We start from the raw sequence: 18,585 nt of genomic DNA, 5'->3' as shown, positions 1-18,585 counted from the left end.
TCACATGCGTCGGATGAAAACGTTTATACAGTAAAAGTACATTTAATGTGTAGTTTATTTCGGAAATACATGCCATAGTTGACAATGTGTCAGAAAGCGGTTTATAAAAGTACCTTATTGATCAACTAAATAAAATAAAGGCATCACCTGTCCAAACATGCCCTGTGTTTCAATGTGAACTTTGCTTATTTGCTTAATCAAGACATTTGATATGAATCACAGTTTAAATGCAAATATACATTGCACTTCAGAAAAGTATTCAGACCCCCTTACCTTTTTCAATTTTATTGTGGGAGATTAAAACCTAAAATATTTGAACTTTTTCTTATTACTCTACACTCAGTATCCTATATTGACAAAGTAAAAACAGATTTTTATCACATTTAAGTATTCAGACCATTTCCAACAACACTTGACCTCAGATGACTCTCATTTCTTATGATCATTGCTGAGATGTGTCTACACCTTGACTTGAGTGTAATTGTAATTGATTTGAGTGTAGATTAATGATAAAAATGAATTTAAACAATTTAAACAACAACAAAATATAGAAAAGTGAAGGGGTGATGTTTTTTTTGTAAATGTAATGGCAATTTTTTTTAACCTTTTTGACATCTTTAAATCTGATATTTTAATATTGTAAAATAAGGCCACAACACTTTACAAACTTTTCAAAGGTTACCATCTGTCAATAGTAAACTAAACTATTAGTAAATGATTAACTTAAGTGTAACATCTACACAAACAAATATTGCTGAAGCGAACACATCAGCAAATAAGTATTGGTATGTTACCAATATTTGCTCATAATATAAATAATTGAAGATCACCCAGGCATGTATACATTATATATTCAATTAAAATTATCTTTAAAAAAAAAGAAATATACTAAACCAAACCTAATACACTGCAAAAAATGACTTTCTTACTTAGTATTTTTGTATTGTTTTCAATAGAAATATCTAAAAAGTCTTAAATTAAGGTGTTTTTTCTTGATGAGCAAAACGACCTAAGTAAATAAGTCTAGTTTTAAGACAAATAATATACAATTTAAGTGAAATTGTCCTTAAAACAAGCAAAATTATCTGCCAATGGGGTGAGAAAAAAAATTGTGAAATAAGATTTCTTTTTTCTTAAACACTTAATTCAAGTAAAATTTTCTCACCCCATTGGCAAATATTTTTGCTTGTTTTAAGCATAATTTCACTTAAATTGTATATTTTTTGTCTAAAAACTAGTATTATTTTCTTAGGTAATTTTGCTCATCAAGAAAATACATCTAGATTTAAGAATTTTTAGATATTTCTACTGAAAACAAGACAAAAATACTAAGTAAGAAAGTCATTTTTTGCAGTGTACACACTCACCCACACAGGTTGTCTGTGTTAGTATTTGCTCTTGCACAAGCAAACATAAAGTGATTGGGGTTCAGTGTTTGAAGTCATTGCTGAATGCAGTTGATGCAGTTGCACCATGTCTGCAGGCTGGACTGTTGTGTTATTCTCTCTATTTGTATGTATTTATGTACAATCAGGGTCTTTTGAGACGTTGGTCATCTCAAAGAGCAATGAACAATGGGTAAGTCTTTGTTATCTTTGATATTTGCTGCTTTACAATCATTCTGTTAACTCATGTTAGCATGTCAGTCATCTGACAGAAATCATTTTTTTCTGTCATTGATAGAAACCGCTTAAAATGAGGGACATTATTTAAAAATACCAGTTACCTTAAATGAACCTTTATAATTTGTATAGTGTAAGGTAAGGTATAGTGTAGTAAGGTATAGTGATGTTTCGTTAAAATGAATGTTTATTTGGTATTCAATATTTAAAGTCTAATGGTCTCATAACAGGTTCTGGTCATGTCATTATTTTGATTAAAATATAAAGCACATCAAATGAAATTGCACGTATGTTTTAAGCCTAAAAGTTTACACAAAATGTTCTTAGTCCCACCCACAGGGCATCCAGGGCGACATGAACAGACTCTTAAAGGTATTGATTACTTTGCATTAGCACAAAGATTAGATGCATGATTTTTTTAACTAGATTGTATACAAACATTTATAATTTTACACTGTATAAACATATAACACATGTTTAAATGATCTTTCTTACAGAAGCGAAGTGTGAACAGCGCACAGGTAGGAACTCTTCATCACACAACACATGTTCCTGTAGTTCAATTGAAATAGCATTGTTTTGGCAATGCACAGGTCATGGGTTTGATTCCAGGGAACACATATAATGATCAAATAAAATTTGTTTTGAATAATGCATATGCCAAATGCGTACATGTGAATGTCATTCAGGATTTTCATTTGAAAGCATTGAAATGAATGAATGAGATCATTTTGCTCTGCCGTTGATAGTTGCTGGCGGTGTGCATGCAGCTTAAAGGACAAGTTCGGTATTTTAGACTTAAAGCCCTGTTTTCAGATTGTTTATGGTGAAATAGAATGGTTTTGACTGAAATTTTGACATTTGCGGCTGCCCTGAGAATTTTCGCGTGTTTGTGTTTCAGCTCAGACCTCTACAATGGGTTTAATGGTGCACTGGAACAATCCTTCCTAAAATGCATTAAACTTTTGTTAGGTGGCGCTAATCCACCTTTGCCAATTGCAAGAATAGAAACAAAGTTTCCAGCGCGGAGTAATACCGTACCTCACAGGACATCTAATACAAGTCAATGGAGTTGGTAAAAACTACGATAAAACCTGTTGGAATGCGTCTTTTGGAGCGAGTTTTGTGTGAGCATACCAGTGAACAACACCCCTGACCACTCGGTGAGTTTCACGTCTTTGTAAACGAAAGTTTAATGCATTTTAGGAAGGATTGTTCCAGTGCACCATTAAACCCATTGTAGAGGTCTGAGCTGAAACACAAACACGCGAAAATTCTCAGGGCAGCCGCAAATGTCGAAATTTCAGTCAAAACCGTTCTATTTCATCATAAACAATCTGAAAACAGGGCTTTAAGTCTAAAATACCGAACTTGTCCTTTAAGTCAAAAGAAAGTGATCGTGATTTTAACATCACATTACTGGACTTTCTCTTCTTCAACAATGTTCTTCCCTCATTCCCCTCCATGCCATTCAACGCGCTTAAAGGTAAATTTTGGTCTGTTCCTCACACAAAGTCTTAAAAATCTTTCAGATAGAGGTGCAGAGCGTAAAGGTGGACTGCAAGGTGACGTTACGTTATGCTCACACTGTCATGACCACCAAAGTTCTCAATAAAGCCGACGTCTCACAGGAAGTCTTTTTTGAAGTGGAGCTGCCCAAGACGTCCTTCATTACCAACTTCACCATGTCAGTCATTTTTCTGTTTTTATATTATGATATTTTTAGCACATATTGTAGTGACACAATAGCTGATTTTTTGTTTTTTTAGGGAAATTGATGGCAAGACATATACAGGTGAGGTAAAGGAGAAAGAGAAGGCCAAGAAGCAGTATGAGAAAGCTGTATCATCTGGACAGACTGCTGGACTGGTCAAGTGAGAAGAAAACACAAAACGGATTTCAAATAGCTTATGCTGGTCACGGTCTAAAATGTTGTATTTTATGTTTCAGGGCTTCTGGTCGAAAGATGGAGAAGTTCTCAGTTAATGTGAATGTTGCAGCAAACAGCATCGTCACATTTATTCTTACCCACGAGGAGCTTCTTCAGCGTGTGTTTGGAAAATATGAGCTCATGATCAGAGTCAAACCCAAACAGTTGGTCCAGCACTTTGAGGTTCATTATTAACTTACTGCTGTAACTCTCAATGGTCACAATTTAGCTGTAGATGACCAATGTTGTGATGATCAAGTATTAGCAGACTCAGCCTTTGCTACGTTACAATACATCCAAGTATTCAAATCGGCTGCCTCTGATGACACTTGACTTCTCAATCCTATATCTACAGACACTTATAACTCAGATAATGAAACTGAATTAATTTCTATAATCTGCCCTGTCTCCTCAGATTGTGGCAGATATCTATGAACCTCAAGGCATTGCATTTGTAGATGCTTATGGCACATTTATCACCAATGAACTGCTCCCTCTAGTGGAGAAAACTGTCACTGATAAGAAGGTGAAATAATGCATACATCTGATTCATTAATAGACTACATTATTCTACTGATACAGCATTACTTTAGTATACAAATATTAATAGTAAATAATCATGTTTGTTGTCCTAAAGACAGAAGAGGCCTTACCTGTTTTTCACCCGTTTCAAATGAAACGGGCCCCGCCCTCCAAGGGGGCCCCACCCCCGGCGCCAGAACACTTAAACAGGGGGGCTTTGATTCCTGCACGGGGGAGCCCACAGTGTCAGTGCCAGTGGCCGTTAAGCAATTACATATCTTTCATTTTAAATCAATTAATTTCCACTCTTTATTTTCTCTTGGACGTTCCTACGCGCTTAACTCTTTCCCCGCCATTGACGAGATATCTCGTCAATTAAGAGAAAACGCTTCCCCGCCAATGACGAGATTTTCCGTATTTCCCTTCCGCAACTTTTGTAGTATTGCCCTATGGCAAGCGGCTGCATGTCCGTGTTTGTTTTAAAGATCGCTCTGAATGGGATCTCTATGAAAAGTCCGTCACAAAAATGGAATTATATCTGCTTTTTGCTCAAAATGTGGTGTTTTTGCAGAAACCTACCCATATTCAAAAGCTGATTACAAAAGAACCACTGAAGGTAGGATGAAACGGTTTTTTAGTTTGAAAGCAGAGGGTCTGTTCTTTCATTTGGTATATTGTATGTTTATATATTTAAAGAAGAACATTTTCTGGAAGGCATTAAACTTTGGTGAAAATCATGAAAAACGCTGGCGCTGGCTGGCAACTTAAAAAAAAAAACGCTGGCGGTGAAAGAGTTAAGATAGACATCGGATATGAAATGAATGTATTTTATTTAATCTACAAAAAAAACTGTAGAACTACATTATTATGTATTATAGGCCATTTAAAATATGTTTTTTAAAAGTCAATTCTTTCATTTTTATAAATCAATGTAGAATCGTTTACTGCAGCATCACAGTGTTTCTGTAACATGGGCTGCTTAACACAAAGTGAGAGTGAGACAAATCCATGTGCAGGAGGTTTATTAAAATGTAAATCCACATAGGCAAGCAAACAAATCCAATATAGGGCAATCTGTGTAGCGTAATCCAAATATACAGGCAAGAAGTCAAGACAGGCAGCAAACAATCAAAATCCAATATAACAAGCAACAGGTCAGAAAAGGGAACAGATAAGCAGAAAAGGAACAGGATACAAGAATATAAACGCTTGGTAATGCAGCTGTGAGACATACAATACTTTGCGGGGACATGATCTGATTTTACCGGTTTTATACAAATACACAGGAAGTGGGCAGTGAAGTATGACATGACCAGAATACAAAATAAAAGACTGAAAACAGAACAGGATATCAAAATAAAAGTACAAAACACAAAACAAAACAGAACACGAGACAGAACCCTTACAGCTTCATAAAAACTCTCAGAAAACGTGCACATGTAGATAATTCTAGAGGTTTCATTATTTTTTAGCATCGGAATTACTTGACGAGAGCTTAACGGCCTTATTTTTGTGAAAATCGACATTTCTTTAACTCTTTCACCGCCAGCGTTTTTAAAAAAAGTTGCCAGCCAGCGCCAGCGTTTTCCATGATTTTCACCAAAGTTTAATGCCTTCCAGAAAATGTTCTTCTTTAAATATATAAACATACAATATACCAAATGAAAGAACAGACCCTTTGCTTTCAAACAAAAAAAAAAAAACGTTTCATCCTACCTTTAGTGGTTCTTTTGTAATCAGCTTTTGAATATGGGTAGGTTTTTGCAAAAACACCATATTTTGAGCAAAAAGCAGAGACGGACTTTTCATAGAGATCCCATTCAGAGCGATCTTTAAAACAGACACAGACATGCAGCAGCTTGCCATAGGGCAATACTTCCGGTTTTAAAAAGTTGCAGAAGGGCACCACCTGGTGGATAATAGCGGTATTGCGGAAAGACGGAAAATCTCGTCATTGGCGGGGAATCGTTTTCTCTTAATTGACGAGAAATCTCGTAGTTACCCCGTGCGCATTCATTTCGACCAATTTTCTGTCACAAATGGAGAGGATATCAATTGGAAGTACTCATCACTATGCCCTATTCCCTTCGAAGATCAGCGCTGTGCAGAGAATTGCGCAATTATGTCTCATTGTGTGACCACTAAAATACACTCGGAGAATAGAGCAATGAAAACAACGTCATTTTCATTTTAGCTGGAGTGAGAGTTTAAGTGGCGTTCCCTTCCCGAAGTGCCCTTCAAGTGCGCAAAAACACAGTTTTGAATTTGACCATGCTCTCTCTCATCAGGCTTGGCTGTGCAGGAGCGATTTTAGGTTTTTAATAGGGTTTTTTACAGGCTAATTTCAATGTTTTTTTAATAATATAATTGGATTTTATACTAACCTTAATGCAGTATTTCATTGTATTTACTGACTGCCTTAAATATATTTTGTGCATTTTCCTCTAACGCAGCATACACACAATGTTCCATTAAATGAACATAAAGAACTTTAGATAAACAAGGGGTGATTTTTTTACAGTGGATAGGGAATCGTCTTTTTTTGCTCCCGCATCACACAGCATGTAAACTGTTTTTATAATATTGAACTACATAGATGCCTTCGTTCAGATTTTAATTTAGCACGAGGCGACCAAATCGCTGGACAAAGATGAACTTATCCACGCATTCTCAGCACTCAAACACAGAAGGGTGGATTTCTAAAAAGGGTTCAGGTGAAATCTACGCCCGCCGCCAGGCTGAAAAAAACTGGAGCCTATTGTTATTTATAAGTTCAGCGTCGGTCAGACACTTTTTCTTCTTTGGTTTTGTTTAATAATTCAAGATGAGGGGATCTTTGAGCTGTTTTTCCTAAAGTCAGCCCAGACAGCTGAAAATGAGAAGTTGATGAAAGGGCAAGGCCTATTCCAACTATAATTGTATATAGTTTTAATTAAATGAGGTTGGATAATTTCTGTTGAGCTGCCTGTTCGTGAAGCTGAAAGTGCACGTGATAAAATAATATACTTTTGATGCAAACCAACAGGAATCCTTTTTTTTTTTTGCTCTATTATGTTTTATGTGGGTAGGGCCCCTTATTAGTTATTAAAACGGGCCCCCAGATGCTTAAGGCCGCCTCTGCCTATAGACAATGATGATAGTACCATGATGACAGTTTAAACCTCTAATCCCCCTCTGTTCAGGCCCATGTGTATTTTTCTCCAACAATGGACCAACAGAGGACCTGTCCTACCTGTGAAGGTACACTCATCGATGGAGATTTCTTTATCAAATACGATGTCAACCATGCTCATGACATCGGGCACATCCAGGTCAGATATCATTAGGATGCAAAGAGTAAATGCAACACACATTAATACCACATCATTAAAATGATCATATTGTCACCGTTGGACAGAAACCTTGTATCTCCAGTTTCAGTTTTTCGCATAAATCAGTGGTACAGTATTGGTTCCCTTTTACATTCGCCTGTGGGTTTTTTAAAACAATGCAAACATTAACCCCATTTACACAGCACTTTGATCCAAGAAAATTTCCGTAAAATTGCCAGAGTAGCTTCTGTGTGAACACAAACGCGCCACGTAAATGTTCAGGGATCACCAGACTGTAAAATATTTGCTGTAATTATGCAGCTGGTTGCCAGTAACTTACTGTAGAAGATAAGGACTGAAAATGTTTTATGTTCATTTAACTTTGAACAAACTGTTGCCAGTAAATAACATAAATGTAAAATCTACAGTAATTTACTGGAAGCTAGTTGCCAGTAATACTCAGTAATACTGTAATTTCTACAGAATTTTTTTTTAGTTACTTTCATCAAAATAACAGAAGTATGGCTAGGCATTACAAAATGTTAAAATGAAGTTTATTGCTGATTATAAATCTATAAGTTATGTGTTGTCCCTCGAGCTTTGAATTGGCACAGTAAAGACTTATGGCAAAATACAGTAAAAATCACTGTCAGAATCATAAACATAGCCAAATGATCTGGTAAAGGTCTGGTAAATTATGGTACACATACCAAACACAATAGAGCTAGAGCCCACTATAATGCAACCTTTAGACTAATAACATTGCAAGACGCGCAGCCTCTTCACATTTCTATTCTTTAATTCACTTTTAATTCAGATTCACAGCACAAACCTGGCATGCACTGGGTTGACACAACTTATCCAAAAGTGTTATTGGAGGATCAGGTCTCAAGGAATACAGCTCATTTCAGTACAATATAAGGATTACATGTAGGCTAACGTATATTGCTTAATAAAACACAGGAACACTGCTTTTTGCCAAACAATACATATAGGCTTTCATTCACAGGCTGGTAAAAACTTTAAACAGTGATGTTTAAATGTACTATTTATATAACCATGTTTAAGTCTACATTAATGTTATGTTGTAGTTTAGGTTGCTGTTTGTAATAAAACTGTAGATAGCATAGGAATAACCTAGCAATCTATTATGTATATGGACTGTAACCATGGCAACGTTAGCTTACCTCGTCATTGCTGGTGTTGATATGGATTTTACTGGCAAGCTTTTTAAAACTCTTTACTTCTGGGGTTCAAGCAGCATGGGAAACTTTCTGTTGCTTTTACTTAGTGCTCTCATTCGCAGAATTATGTGTGTGCGGCGCTACCGGACCTGATTGTGACCACTTTAGTCAATGCTTAATACAGCCGCAGACTTCCCAAATTCGGCTCTTTAAGAAACGCATCTATATTTGACGCGCACCGCGTCCAAATCCAGTAAAAATGAACATGCTGCATACAGCACCCAGAAACAGACATACTATTTTCCTCGCAGCATTTTCCTGTGTGGATGCTGGTCGCTTGGCATTGGTCAAAAATAAAAAATAAAAATAACACAGTCTTATTTTGAAATGCATTGTTGTAACGCGCGTTACTAAGACTGTAAAGAGTAAAATATTACCGATATTTTATTAGTAATCCGTTATATTACTGCGTTACAGCAAAAACTAATATATTACTGTAATATATTATAATTTGTAATGCGTTTCTCCCAACACTGGAAACAAATGCGTAAGGGGCGTGCTGTATAGTGAGGATGCGTGTGTCATCACAATCAGAAGTTATGGTTCAGCTCTTTGACACAGGGATATAAACGCAGATCAACATTCGCGACAAAAAAATGTCTGAAGAAACTGGAATGAAGCAGCGATCAGGGAGCTTGTCACTATCCAAGCTGAAGCTAAGATCACCAGCATGACAGAGCGTATCACGTGCTCCTAATGAACTAAAATGCACACGTGTGGTTTCAGAGATAATTAGCAAACTTGTTGGATGCTGTGGAAAAAATATGTCACATCTTTACGCCATTTTTACGGTATGTATGTGAATGCACGTGGGGGATGGAAGGATTAACCCCCTCTAGCATTGCATTTTTTTCTATTAAACATACTGTATTATTATAAACAAATGTTTTTTTTCAGGTACAGTTTAGGTTCCATAATTGTTTAATACGTTTCTGTAACGGAGGGCAGCTAGTCAGTGAAAGCTGTGCAGTAAAAGTAAACCTTACTCCCCAACCTTAAGAAGTGCTCTAGCAACCAACGTTAGAGCTCTTTAGCCTCCTTGTTAGAGCGTCTGACTTTCATGCCAGACCAGGGGTGCGTTTCCCAGAAGCATCGTTTGCCAACTATGGTCGCAAGTTCCGTTGCTTCAGCATAGTTCAACAATTCGGGTGTTTCTCGAAACCATTGTGTTCATCAACATGGTTCAAAGGACGGATGTGCGACAAAGTTTTGCTTTGCTTTCGGGAAACAGTCATGAAAAGCTAGTTAGTTATTCCAACTATGCAACGTACTATGGTGGTTCATCAGTGAGTTAAATAAGGAACTGCTTCTACACTGTCAGAAATAAAGGTACAAAACTGTACCTTTTCTGTCATTGGGGCTGTACCCTAAGTTTCCGTTTGGTACCTTTACATGAATAAAAAACAGAATACAATTTTGGGTAGATTACCGTACCTTTAGGACCTACATTGTTAGAAAAAAGTCAAAATATGTACCCTAGCTGTAAGTGGGGCAGCACCCTTTAAGAAGGTAATTGTATGGATCATTAGGTACAGATATGTAAACATTAAGTACCAATATGTACCTTTGAAATACTAATATGTATTTTTGAGGTTATAATAAGCTCTCTTTGGTCCCAGTATGTACCTCTGAGGTACTTAAATTAAATCCTTAGGTACAAAGCTGTACTTTTTGAAAGGGTACAGCCCCAGTGACAGAAAAGGTACGGTTACACTTTATTTTGATAGTCCACTTTAGACATGCTACTAACTATAAATAACTTTGCAACTACATTTAAACTAACTTTCAATAATTTGCAACTATACGTCAACTAACTGTCATTAGACTGTAATGGTTGGGGTTAGGGAAGAGGTTTGGGTTAGTGGAATAAGTTGACATGCACCTGCAAAGATGCTTATAGACAGTTGAATGTCTGTTGAGATATCATCCCAATAAAGTGTTAGTAGATATTAAGCAGACAGTTTACTAATTCTCTAAAGATTGGTAGTTGATAAGTAGTTGCAAAGTTACTTATAATTAGTAAAATGTCTAAAGTGGACTATCGAAATAAAGTGTTACCAAAGGTACAGTTTTGTTCCTTTATTTCTGAGAGTGTATGAATATGTACAGTTAAGGAAATGTTCATGTTTCATATATGTCAGGAGTGGAGAGACGTTTATTAGTCTAGCATTTGTCGTGATATTTTGGCTTTTAAAGTGAACAATGAAAATAATAATAGTAAGTACTTTTTTCTTCCCCAGATTGCAAATGGATACTTTGTGCATTTTTTTGCACCAAACAGTCTTCAACGAGTTCCAAAGATGGTTGCTTTCGTTATTGATAATAGCTACTCCATGGTAGGAACTAAAATGAAACAGGTAAGTTGTGAAGTTTGTAAAATATCAAACTACTGTCAGTACATCTTTAAACAAAATACCTGTCATGTTAAACAATAACTTGTGTTTGGTGTCTGGATGATAGACCAAGGATGCAATGTTGACCATTCTGGATGAACTTCCAGAAGACGACTACTTTGCACTTATTGTGTTTTCAACAACCTTTATTTTATGGAGACCACGTTTAAGCAAAGCAACTCAGGAAAATGTGGAAGAAGCAAAGAAATTCATCAGAACTATTGAAGTTGATTACAGTAAGTACAAACAAGATATTGCCAAGAAACGATCATTGACCAAATAATGAATGCTTAAAGTCAAAATCAAAAAATTATTCATTTGGTGCAGTTCATATGCAACCCAATTCTCGTAGTAAAATAACATGATATTGCACAACATTTGGCAACATTTTTTAACATCAGCTTAACTCATTCAAGTAATAGTGTTTTATTTTCGAGGTATATATCTGTATTTTTTTGTTCGTTTCAGCTACAGAAATGCATGACCCTATGATACATGCGGTGAAGATGCTTTATGAAGAACAACGTCAGGGTACAGCCCCACAGAATGCGATACCAATGATCATTCTGCTGACTGATGGAGAACCAAACAGATGTATGTACACATCCCCAAACTTTTAACATTTTAATCACTGTCCTAACATTAAGTATATTGTATCTGAGCTTAAACAGATCCCAAAATCAACCAAAACACAATAGATGGACATGTCCCTCCATCTGAGGGTCCCCCCCCAAAAAAAACCCACCATGATATTTAGTTTAAATAACTGTGTAATTAAAACAATACATATAGTACTACAAATTAGAGCCCTGCACTGGACTGTTTTTTTAAACCCGCGCCCGCCCGCACCCGCTGAATTTATGACCAGTCCCGCCTGCTCCCTCAACCTGCGTGTTCCACTCCCACCCGCCCCCGCAATATTTGTGTCCACTCCCGCCCGCTCCCGCGGATTTTCTCAGAGCTTGTGAAAACTGTACACAAATACATGCTCATACAAAACATTGGTTCAGATTGACATCCAGAATAACAGACTTTCAACACTATTGTGTTTAAAATTAGGGATGTGCACGAATGGTCGAATATTTGATCTGCAATAATAATTCTAATGGAAAATGTTTGTTTTTAATGCGCCACCGCAGGGTAAATGCTACTATTCATTTAATGTTTATATACATCAAATATAAATTACATATACATGAAAATTTATAATTATTTGTTTGTATGTCTGATTGTTTTGGCAATTCAGATCACAGACTAATTTAAGTATTTCGAGTTTTAACACCGGGTTGTCTGTTTTTGTCCACCGGCTTAGGTTTAATTTAGACGTGCTTCTCCGCCGCATCAGCGTGCATCATGAGAGATTTGTTAGCTTCTTGTTATGGCTTATTTTATTTTGTTATTACAGCTAAACGAGACAGACATGGAAAACGAAACGGAGAACATTTATTATATGCGGTGCTCTATATGGAAAATGAAGCAGAACTGCAAATGCCTGTTTAAGCAGAGTTTTCTCCACTGGCAAGAACAGGCTTTCACCGGAGCAAGTAGGCTAAATATGGTTGTCTTTCTTCATAAAAACATGTCAAACCAAATAAAGAAGATATTCATATGCCGACCGTGCAGTCTGTTATGTAGCCTATGTTTTTTCGTTTGCTCCGGGCTCTTACTTGGTGTTTCGAGTCTGGTTGATAGGGTACTTTGTCATGTCCTCAAACTTTAAACTTTGCTTGCGTTTGGGGTTAGAGTATAATATTTGCTATACTATAATTTCTGTAAGATCAAACAGTACTGAATTCGTACTAACGACCGCATTGAAACCAAGGATTTGACTCAGTCTTCGCTCCGCATGGGGTTTTACGCAGTTAAAATGACAATTTTTTAAGCAGTGTTTTGTAATATTAACCGTTAAAACAAAAACTCAGTTTTCAAATGTATACTGCATGGTACATGCACCAAATGATTAATTAAACAAACAAACAGTTTAACTGTAACAACCTGATTTGTCACTAGTGCTCACCAGTTCTTCCAGACGCGAGGCACATAGTGTATAACAGCATTGGGCATGTGCTCCACGAAGTTGCCACGGTATGTCCCACATAATGTTAAGCTTAATTTTCTTTTCAACTTCATGTGTTGACCCCATTTCTATTACATGCAAAATCCCACCGTGACCCGTGGGTCTCCCGCAAAAAATTCTGACCGCCCACTCCCGCCCGCAGCAAAGGTGAACCTGCCCGCTCCCGAGAGATTTGCGTTGGGTCCCGCGGGAGTCCCATCCCAATGCAGCCCTCTACTACAAATCAGAAATCAACATCTCACCTGACACAATTGTGCAACTCCCTCTAGAGTTTATTCATCAAGAGTTTTGATCTTCCAAGAGAATAGGGCATTGGGATGATCAGTTACAATTGGAATTCACCAACACACAAGTTCAGCGAGAGACAACGTTTCGAGAGAGTTCTGATGGTTATGGCAGAAGGTTCGGAGGAAGCTACTCACTTCCTGGATTTTCCATTCTGTCGTTTGTTTGAGGGTGATAACCTGATGAAAGTCTAATGGTCACACATTCAGAAGCTTAATAGGGAGATCAATTGTGGACCTCGATTCGAAACGATATCCTCTGGTATGCCAAAATACCTGAAAAGAAGTTCTGCACTCTTCGATCTTCGAAAATCGATCCACCACTACAAATATGCAGGTGTTACCCTGTGAAGTAGGCAAATCTGTGGCGAAATCCACTCCATGAGGTGTGACCATGTACAATGGGGAACAGGAAGAGGATGGAGTTTTCTGTGGGGCAGATGTCTCTGTGTCTTTGCCATCGCACACTCCTTACACCTCCTCATGAACCTTCTGATGTCCTCTGCCAGGTTGGGCCACCAGAAGCAATGTTTTAGCAGCGAGAGGGTTTGTTGGATGCTGGGATGACCAGTGCCTGGAGAGGCATGAGATTTGGTAATAAGTGATGTCCATTTTGGCAAGGGTACATACTTTAATCCAGTTGGACAACCATTATGACCACACATGACCAGTGCCTGGAGAGGCATGAGATTTGGTAATAAGTGATGTCCATTTTGGCAAGGGTACATACTTTAATCCAGTTGGACAACCCGGCAGGCGTTCGGCGTATCAGGAATGATGTCATCTTCACTCCACTCGATGTGGCAGTCTTGACAATGCATCTGCCTTACAATTTTTGTTACCAGGAAGGTATGAGATGGTAAAATCAAAATAAGTAAAAAAGAGGGCCCAGCTGGCTTGACGGGGGTTCAGTCTTTTTGCCTCACGCAGATACTGGAGGTTCTTGTGGTCTGTTAACAAACATGAATGGGTGCCCCATCAAGCCAATGACGCCACTCCTCAAAAGGTAGTTTGATTACTAGAAGCTCTAGATTTCCAATGTCTTAGTTCTTCTCCGCCAGGCGGAATGATTGTAAGAATAGTAAGCACATGGATGGAGATGGGCAGGTTCCCCTGCTACTGGGATAGGATTGCTCCAACACATGTAGATGAAGCATCTACCTCCACAGTAAAAGGTTTGTTTGGATCTTGGTGAATGAGGACAGGTGCCTCGCAGGATGTTCTCTTTAGCGTGTTAAATGCCACATCTGCTTAATCACTCCAGGTTTGAAGTTTGGGTTTAACTTTTAATGCAGACGACAGTGGAACTGCAATGACACTGATAGGCTTGGGTATCGAGTATTGATTGGAACCGGGACTAGCTTTGTGATTTTCCCGGAATCATTCAAAGTTTAATTACGATTCCTAGATTCGATTCACAGTCCGCCGACCGGAAAAACAAACAGCTGAACACCATCGAAGAAGCGCCTACCATAAGTGTTGGCATAACCTAGCACGTCAAACATTGATAGAGTGCGTGGGTGGTCCAAAGTGCGACTTCACTTTTCTAAACAGACAGGAAATCTCTGCAAAATGCAACATTTGCGGCAAGATTGTTTCATGCATAGGAGGGTGCACGTCGAACATGATGATGCACTGTGTCTGCCTCTTCCTCTGGCTATGGCCCCCAGCCTTGCACTGTTATGACTGCACTGCAGTCCAAATCCGGTATGTAAAACAATACATATACAATTAATAATATGTCTTGCGCCAACATTGAGGCAGCTAACAAATTAGCCAATGTATTTTTTCATAGACAATTTACGAACTGAGATTGTTAACGTTAGCCAGGCTGGTGACTGCACAACTCTGCGATGTGCTGAGCAAACGTGTCTTCTCCACAGCAGGAGATACAGTGCACAGCATAAATGAGTACACCCCCTTTGAAAATTAAGATTTTTCTCCATTTGTCAGTAAATATGAGACCAATTTGCTGTATTTTTACACACCAGTTTTATTAACTCTTTCACCGCCAGCGTTTTTAAAAAAAGTTGCCAGCCAGCGCCAGCGTTTTTCATGATTTTCACCAAAGTTTAATGCCTTTCAGAAAATGTTCTTCTTTAAATATATAAACATACAATATACCAAACGAAAGAACAGACCCTCAGCTTTCAACCAAAAAAAAACCGTTTCATCCTACCTTTAGTAGTTCTTTTGCAATCAGCTTTTGAATATGGGTAGGTTTTTGCAAAAACACCATATTTTGAGCAAAAAGCAGACATAATTCCATTTTTATGACGGACTTTTCATAGAGATCCCATTCAGAGCGATCTTTAAAACAGACACGGACATGCAGCAGCTTGCCATAGGGCAATACTTCCGGTTTTAAAAAGTAGCGGAAGGGCGCCACCTGGTGGATAATAGCGGTATTGCAGAAAGACGGAAAATCTCGTCATTGGCGGGGAAGCGTTTTCTCTTAATTGACGAGATATCTCGTCAATGGCGGGGAAAGAGTTAAACATTTGTGTGTCTTAACATAAGAGTTAAAGTCACTGACCATCTTAAGGATACGAAAAATAACACATTTAAATCAAATGAGGTGATGCAAAAATTAGTACACCCTACAAAAATTATTTAAAAAAACAATATAATATTTTGCATGGCCTCCATTCTTTTTTTAAAAACAGCACAAATTCTTCTAGACATTGAATAAACATGTTGACAACATACAGTTACATTTTTTATTCTCACAATGACCTCTTTCAGATCCTGGATGGAAAATGACGTTCTGCTTGTCTTTTCAGAACTCCCCACACCTCAACCCTGGGGTCTGAATCACAGCTTACCCTGTGCTTCTTAAATGAACCAGTGACCTTAGATGTGTGTTTTGGGTCACAATCATGTTAAAAGATTGCCCGGTGACCAAGGGCACAGAGTGATGGTAGCATCTTCTCTTTAAGTATTTCACAGTACATCTGTGTATTCATGATGCCATCTATAAAATTCAACTCTCCGACACCTGCAGCAGTCATGCAAGCCCACAGAAGAGCACTGCCACCACCATGCTTTACTTTTGGTACCATGCATTTTCTTATTGTACTCCTCACCTTTGCAACACCATACAGTTTGGAGCACCTCAGAGCCACAAAGATTAATCTTTGTCTCATTACTCTAAAGCAGGGGTCCCCAACCTTTTTTACACCGCGGACCGGTTTCAGCTTTAAAAAAATTTCGCGGACCGGGGGGTGAGATTTGGGGGGATTGCTGAGTTGCTGTTCGAACAAAGTGCTGAAAATTCTCCTTTTGAAATGTATAACGTTTTAAACGGAAGTAAAGATAACAACCATGCATTATGAAAATTAATAACTGCTTTATTTATAGTATATTTTCTATAGACATGTAAAACCATATTTTGGCGGATAGTTTTTTACTATCATTGTTTCACTAGTTTGCCTGCCCATTTAGAATTAATAATTAATGGTAAACGAACTTGGCTTTCTGTTCTCGTAGGCAGCTCGAATCTTGGTCGGGCTTGAGCCCCAAGTCCAAGTAACAGAACAGAAACAAATGCAGTGAAGGAGGAGAGATGCCAGAATAATTGCGGCTGGGCGCGGAGGCACGGAGACTTTAATGATGATTGACACAGGACTGTTTAGGTTCAAACCTACGTTAAAAGTGTAGCCGTTAAAATATTTTTAATCGTTTATTTTGATCATGGTGCCACGATCGCTGAATAATTCTGAAGTTGTTTTAAAGAAGAATAAAATAATTAATTTTCAGTCTTTTGCGATGTCACACTGTTGAACGTCTCTGCGTATTTACATAATTTGCGAGGTACATTTGCAAATGATTCATAAAGTCATACCTGTATGCTCAAAACTCTTATGACAGCAAAGTGATCGCTGATGTGCTGGTAAAGAGAGAGAGAGACCGAGAGAAAGAGAGAGCACGGCTCTGTACAAAAGTAGAAATGATTTATGTTATTTGAAGTCGGCTCTTAAAGTACAAAATACCCGATTAAGCTATTGGCTATTATGCAATTTTTTTCGGGAAGTTCTTGCGACCCGGTGGCAACTTGTCCACGACCCAGAACTGGGTCGCGACCCGGTGGTTGGGGACCTCTGCTCTAAAGTATAGAAAGCTAGAGACCCAATAGTCTTTACCTTTCTCAATATGAGCTCTAGCAAAAGGCTTTTTGTGCATTGGCTTTCCCAGTGGCTTTCTCTATGAATGACAGCCATGCATGCCTCTTCTTTGCACTATACCTCCGTCGTATAATGTCACGGGAAATAACCCAGATTGACTTTCTAATGATTTAGCCAACTGTGCTGAACTTGCATGATGATTTTTTTCAACATCTCTCATTACAAAACACTCTTGATGAGGTATTAACTTCAATAAACGTCCTGGACATCACAGAGAGCTTCCAACAAATCCATCCTTTTTTAATTTTGGGATCCCTTTCGTGACAGTATTCAAACTTATTAGCAATGCTTAACTAATTATCTTGAAACCTTGACCATTTTGTGCAAAGAAATTCTTTTATTTCTCATGTCTTGAGACATTTCTTTACCATGTGGTGCTATTCTGTCACCATTACATGAGAGTGGATTTTCTCTCTTAAATACCACCCTCAATTGTCCGTAATCCTGTGGCCACCTGTGTGATGATTAATTATATCCATAATTTCCTAGTGAATTCCTGTTAATTACACTTTATTTAACTTTTTTGCTAACCTATTCATCTGGGTGTACTCATTTTGGAATCACCTGATTTAAATTAGAAGTTTGATTTAAATCAGTTATTTTTTGCATACAAAAGATGGTCAGTGACTTTCACTCTTTTGTTAATAAAAATAAATTTTTAATAAAACTATTTTGTAAAAAAAGAAAGCAAATTGGTCTCATATTTACTGACAAATGGAGAAAAATCTTAATTTCCAAAGGGGGAGTACTCATTTATGCTGTGCACTGTACTATCTGTCTAAAACGCTCACGCACACTCCCTGAGAAGGCAGATATGATGTTTCTAATTTTATACTGTACCTGCTACTGATCTGGACTGGGTTTGTTTCTTATTGTTTCTATTCTGCACCAGGTTAGCCCATTAGTGTGAGCACGGTAACATACCTGCAGCATCATACACTCATGTGTAAATGTGTTTTCATGAGGTTTTCAAAAATAAAGCTCTCTTGAGGAAAGTGTACCCCTGTTTAAATATGTT

General features: G+C 37.8%; 1 protein-coding gene across 2 annotated transcripts in view; it reads left to right on the top strand.

Annotated features, from left to right (window-relative positions):
* Nucleotides 1–1,417: 1,417 nt before the first annotated feature.
* LOC135719160 (inter-alpha-trypsin inhibitor heavy chain H3-like) overlaps nucleotides 1,418–18,585 on the top strand; it is a 34,373-nt gene continuing 17,205 nt past the window's right edge. For both annotated transcript variants that reach the window (XM_065241746.2, XM_073811745.1), the window contains exons 1-11: nucleotides 1,418–1,578; nucleotides 1,950–1,994; nucleotides 2,120–2,143; nucleotides 3,155–3,309; nucleotides 3,392–3,496; nucleotides 3,573–3,735; nucleotides 3,968–4,078; nucleotides 7,257–7,385; nucleotides 10,870–10,986; nucleotides 11,090–11,258; nucleotides 11,491–11,616. In XM_065241746.2, coding sequence (XP_065097818.1) covers nucleotides 1,474–1,578; nucleotides 1,950–1,994; nucleotides 2,120–2,143; nucleotides 3,155–3,309; nucleotides 3,392–3,496; nucleotides 3,573–3,735; nucleotides 3,968–4,078; nucleotides 7,257–7,385; nucleotides 10,870–10,986; nucleotides 11,090–11,258; nucleotides 11,491–11,616 — 1,249 coding nt within the window. In that variant the 5' untranslated portion in view covers nucleotides 1,418–1,473. The remainder of the gene's footprint in view (nucleotides 1,579–1,949; nucleotides 1,995–2,119; nucleotides 2,144–3,154; nucleotides 3,310–3,391; nucleotides 3,497–3,572; nucleotides 3,736–3,967; nucleotides 4,079–7,256; nucleotides 7,386–10,869; nucleotides 10,987–11,089; nucleotides 11,259–11,490; nucleotides 11,617–18,585) is intronic.

Source organism: Paramisgurnus dabryanus, chromosome 14 (assembly GCF_030506205.2).
Source record: "Paramisgurnus dabryanus chromosome 14, PD_genome_1.1, whole genome shotgun sequence".
Classification (NCBI taxonomy): domain Eukaryota; kingdom Metazoa; phylum Chordata; class Actinopteri; order Cypriniformes; family Cobitidae; genus Paramisgurnus; species Paramisgurnus dabryanus.
Note: the sequence above shows the minus strand (reverse complement) of the source record. Positions and strands in the feature narration are given on the sequence as shown.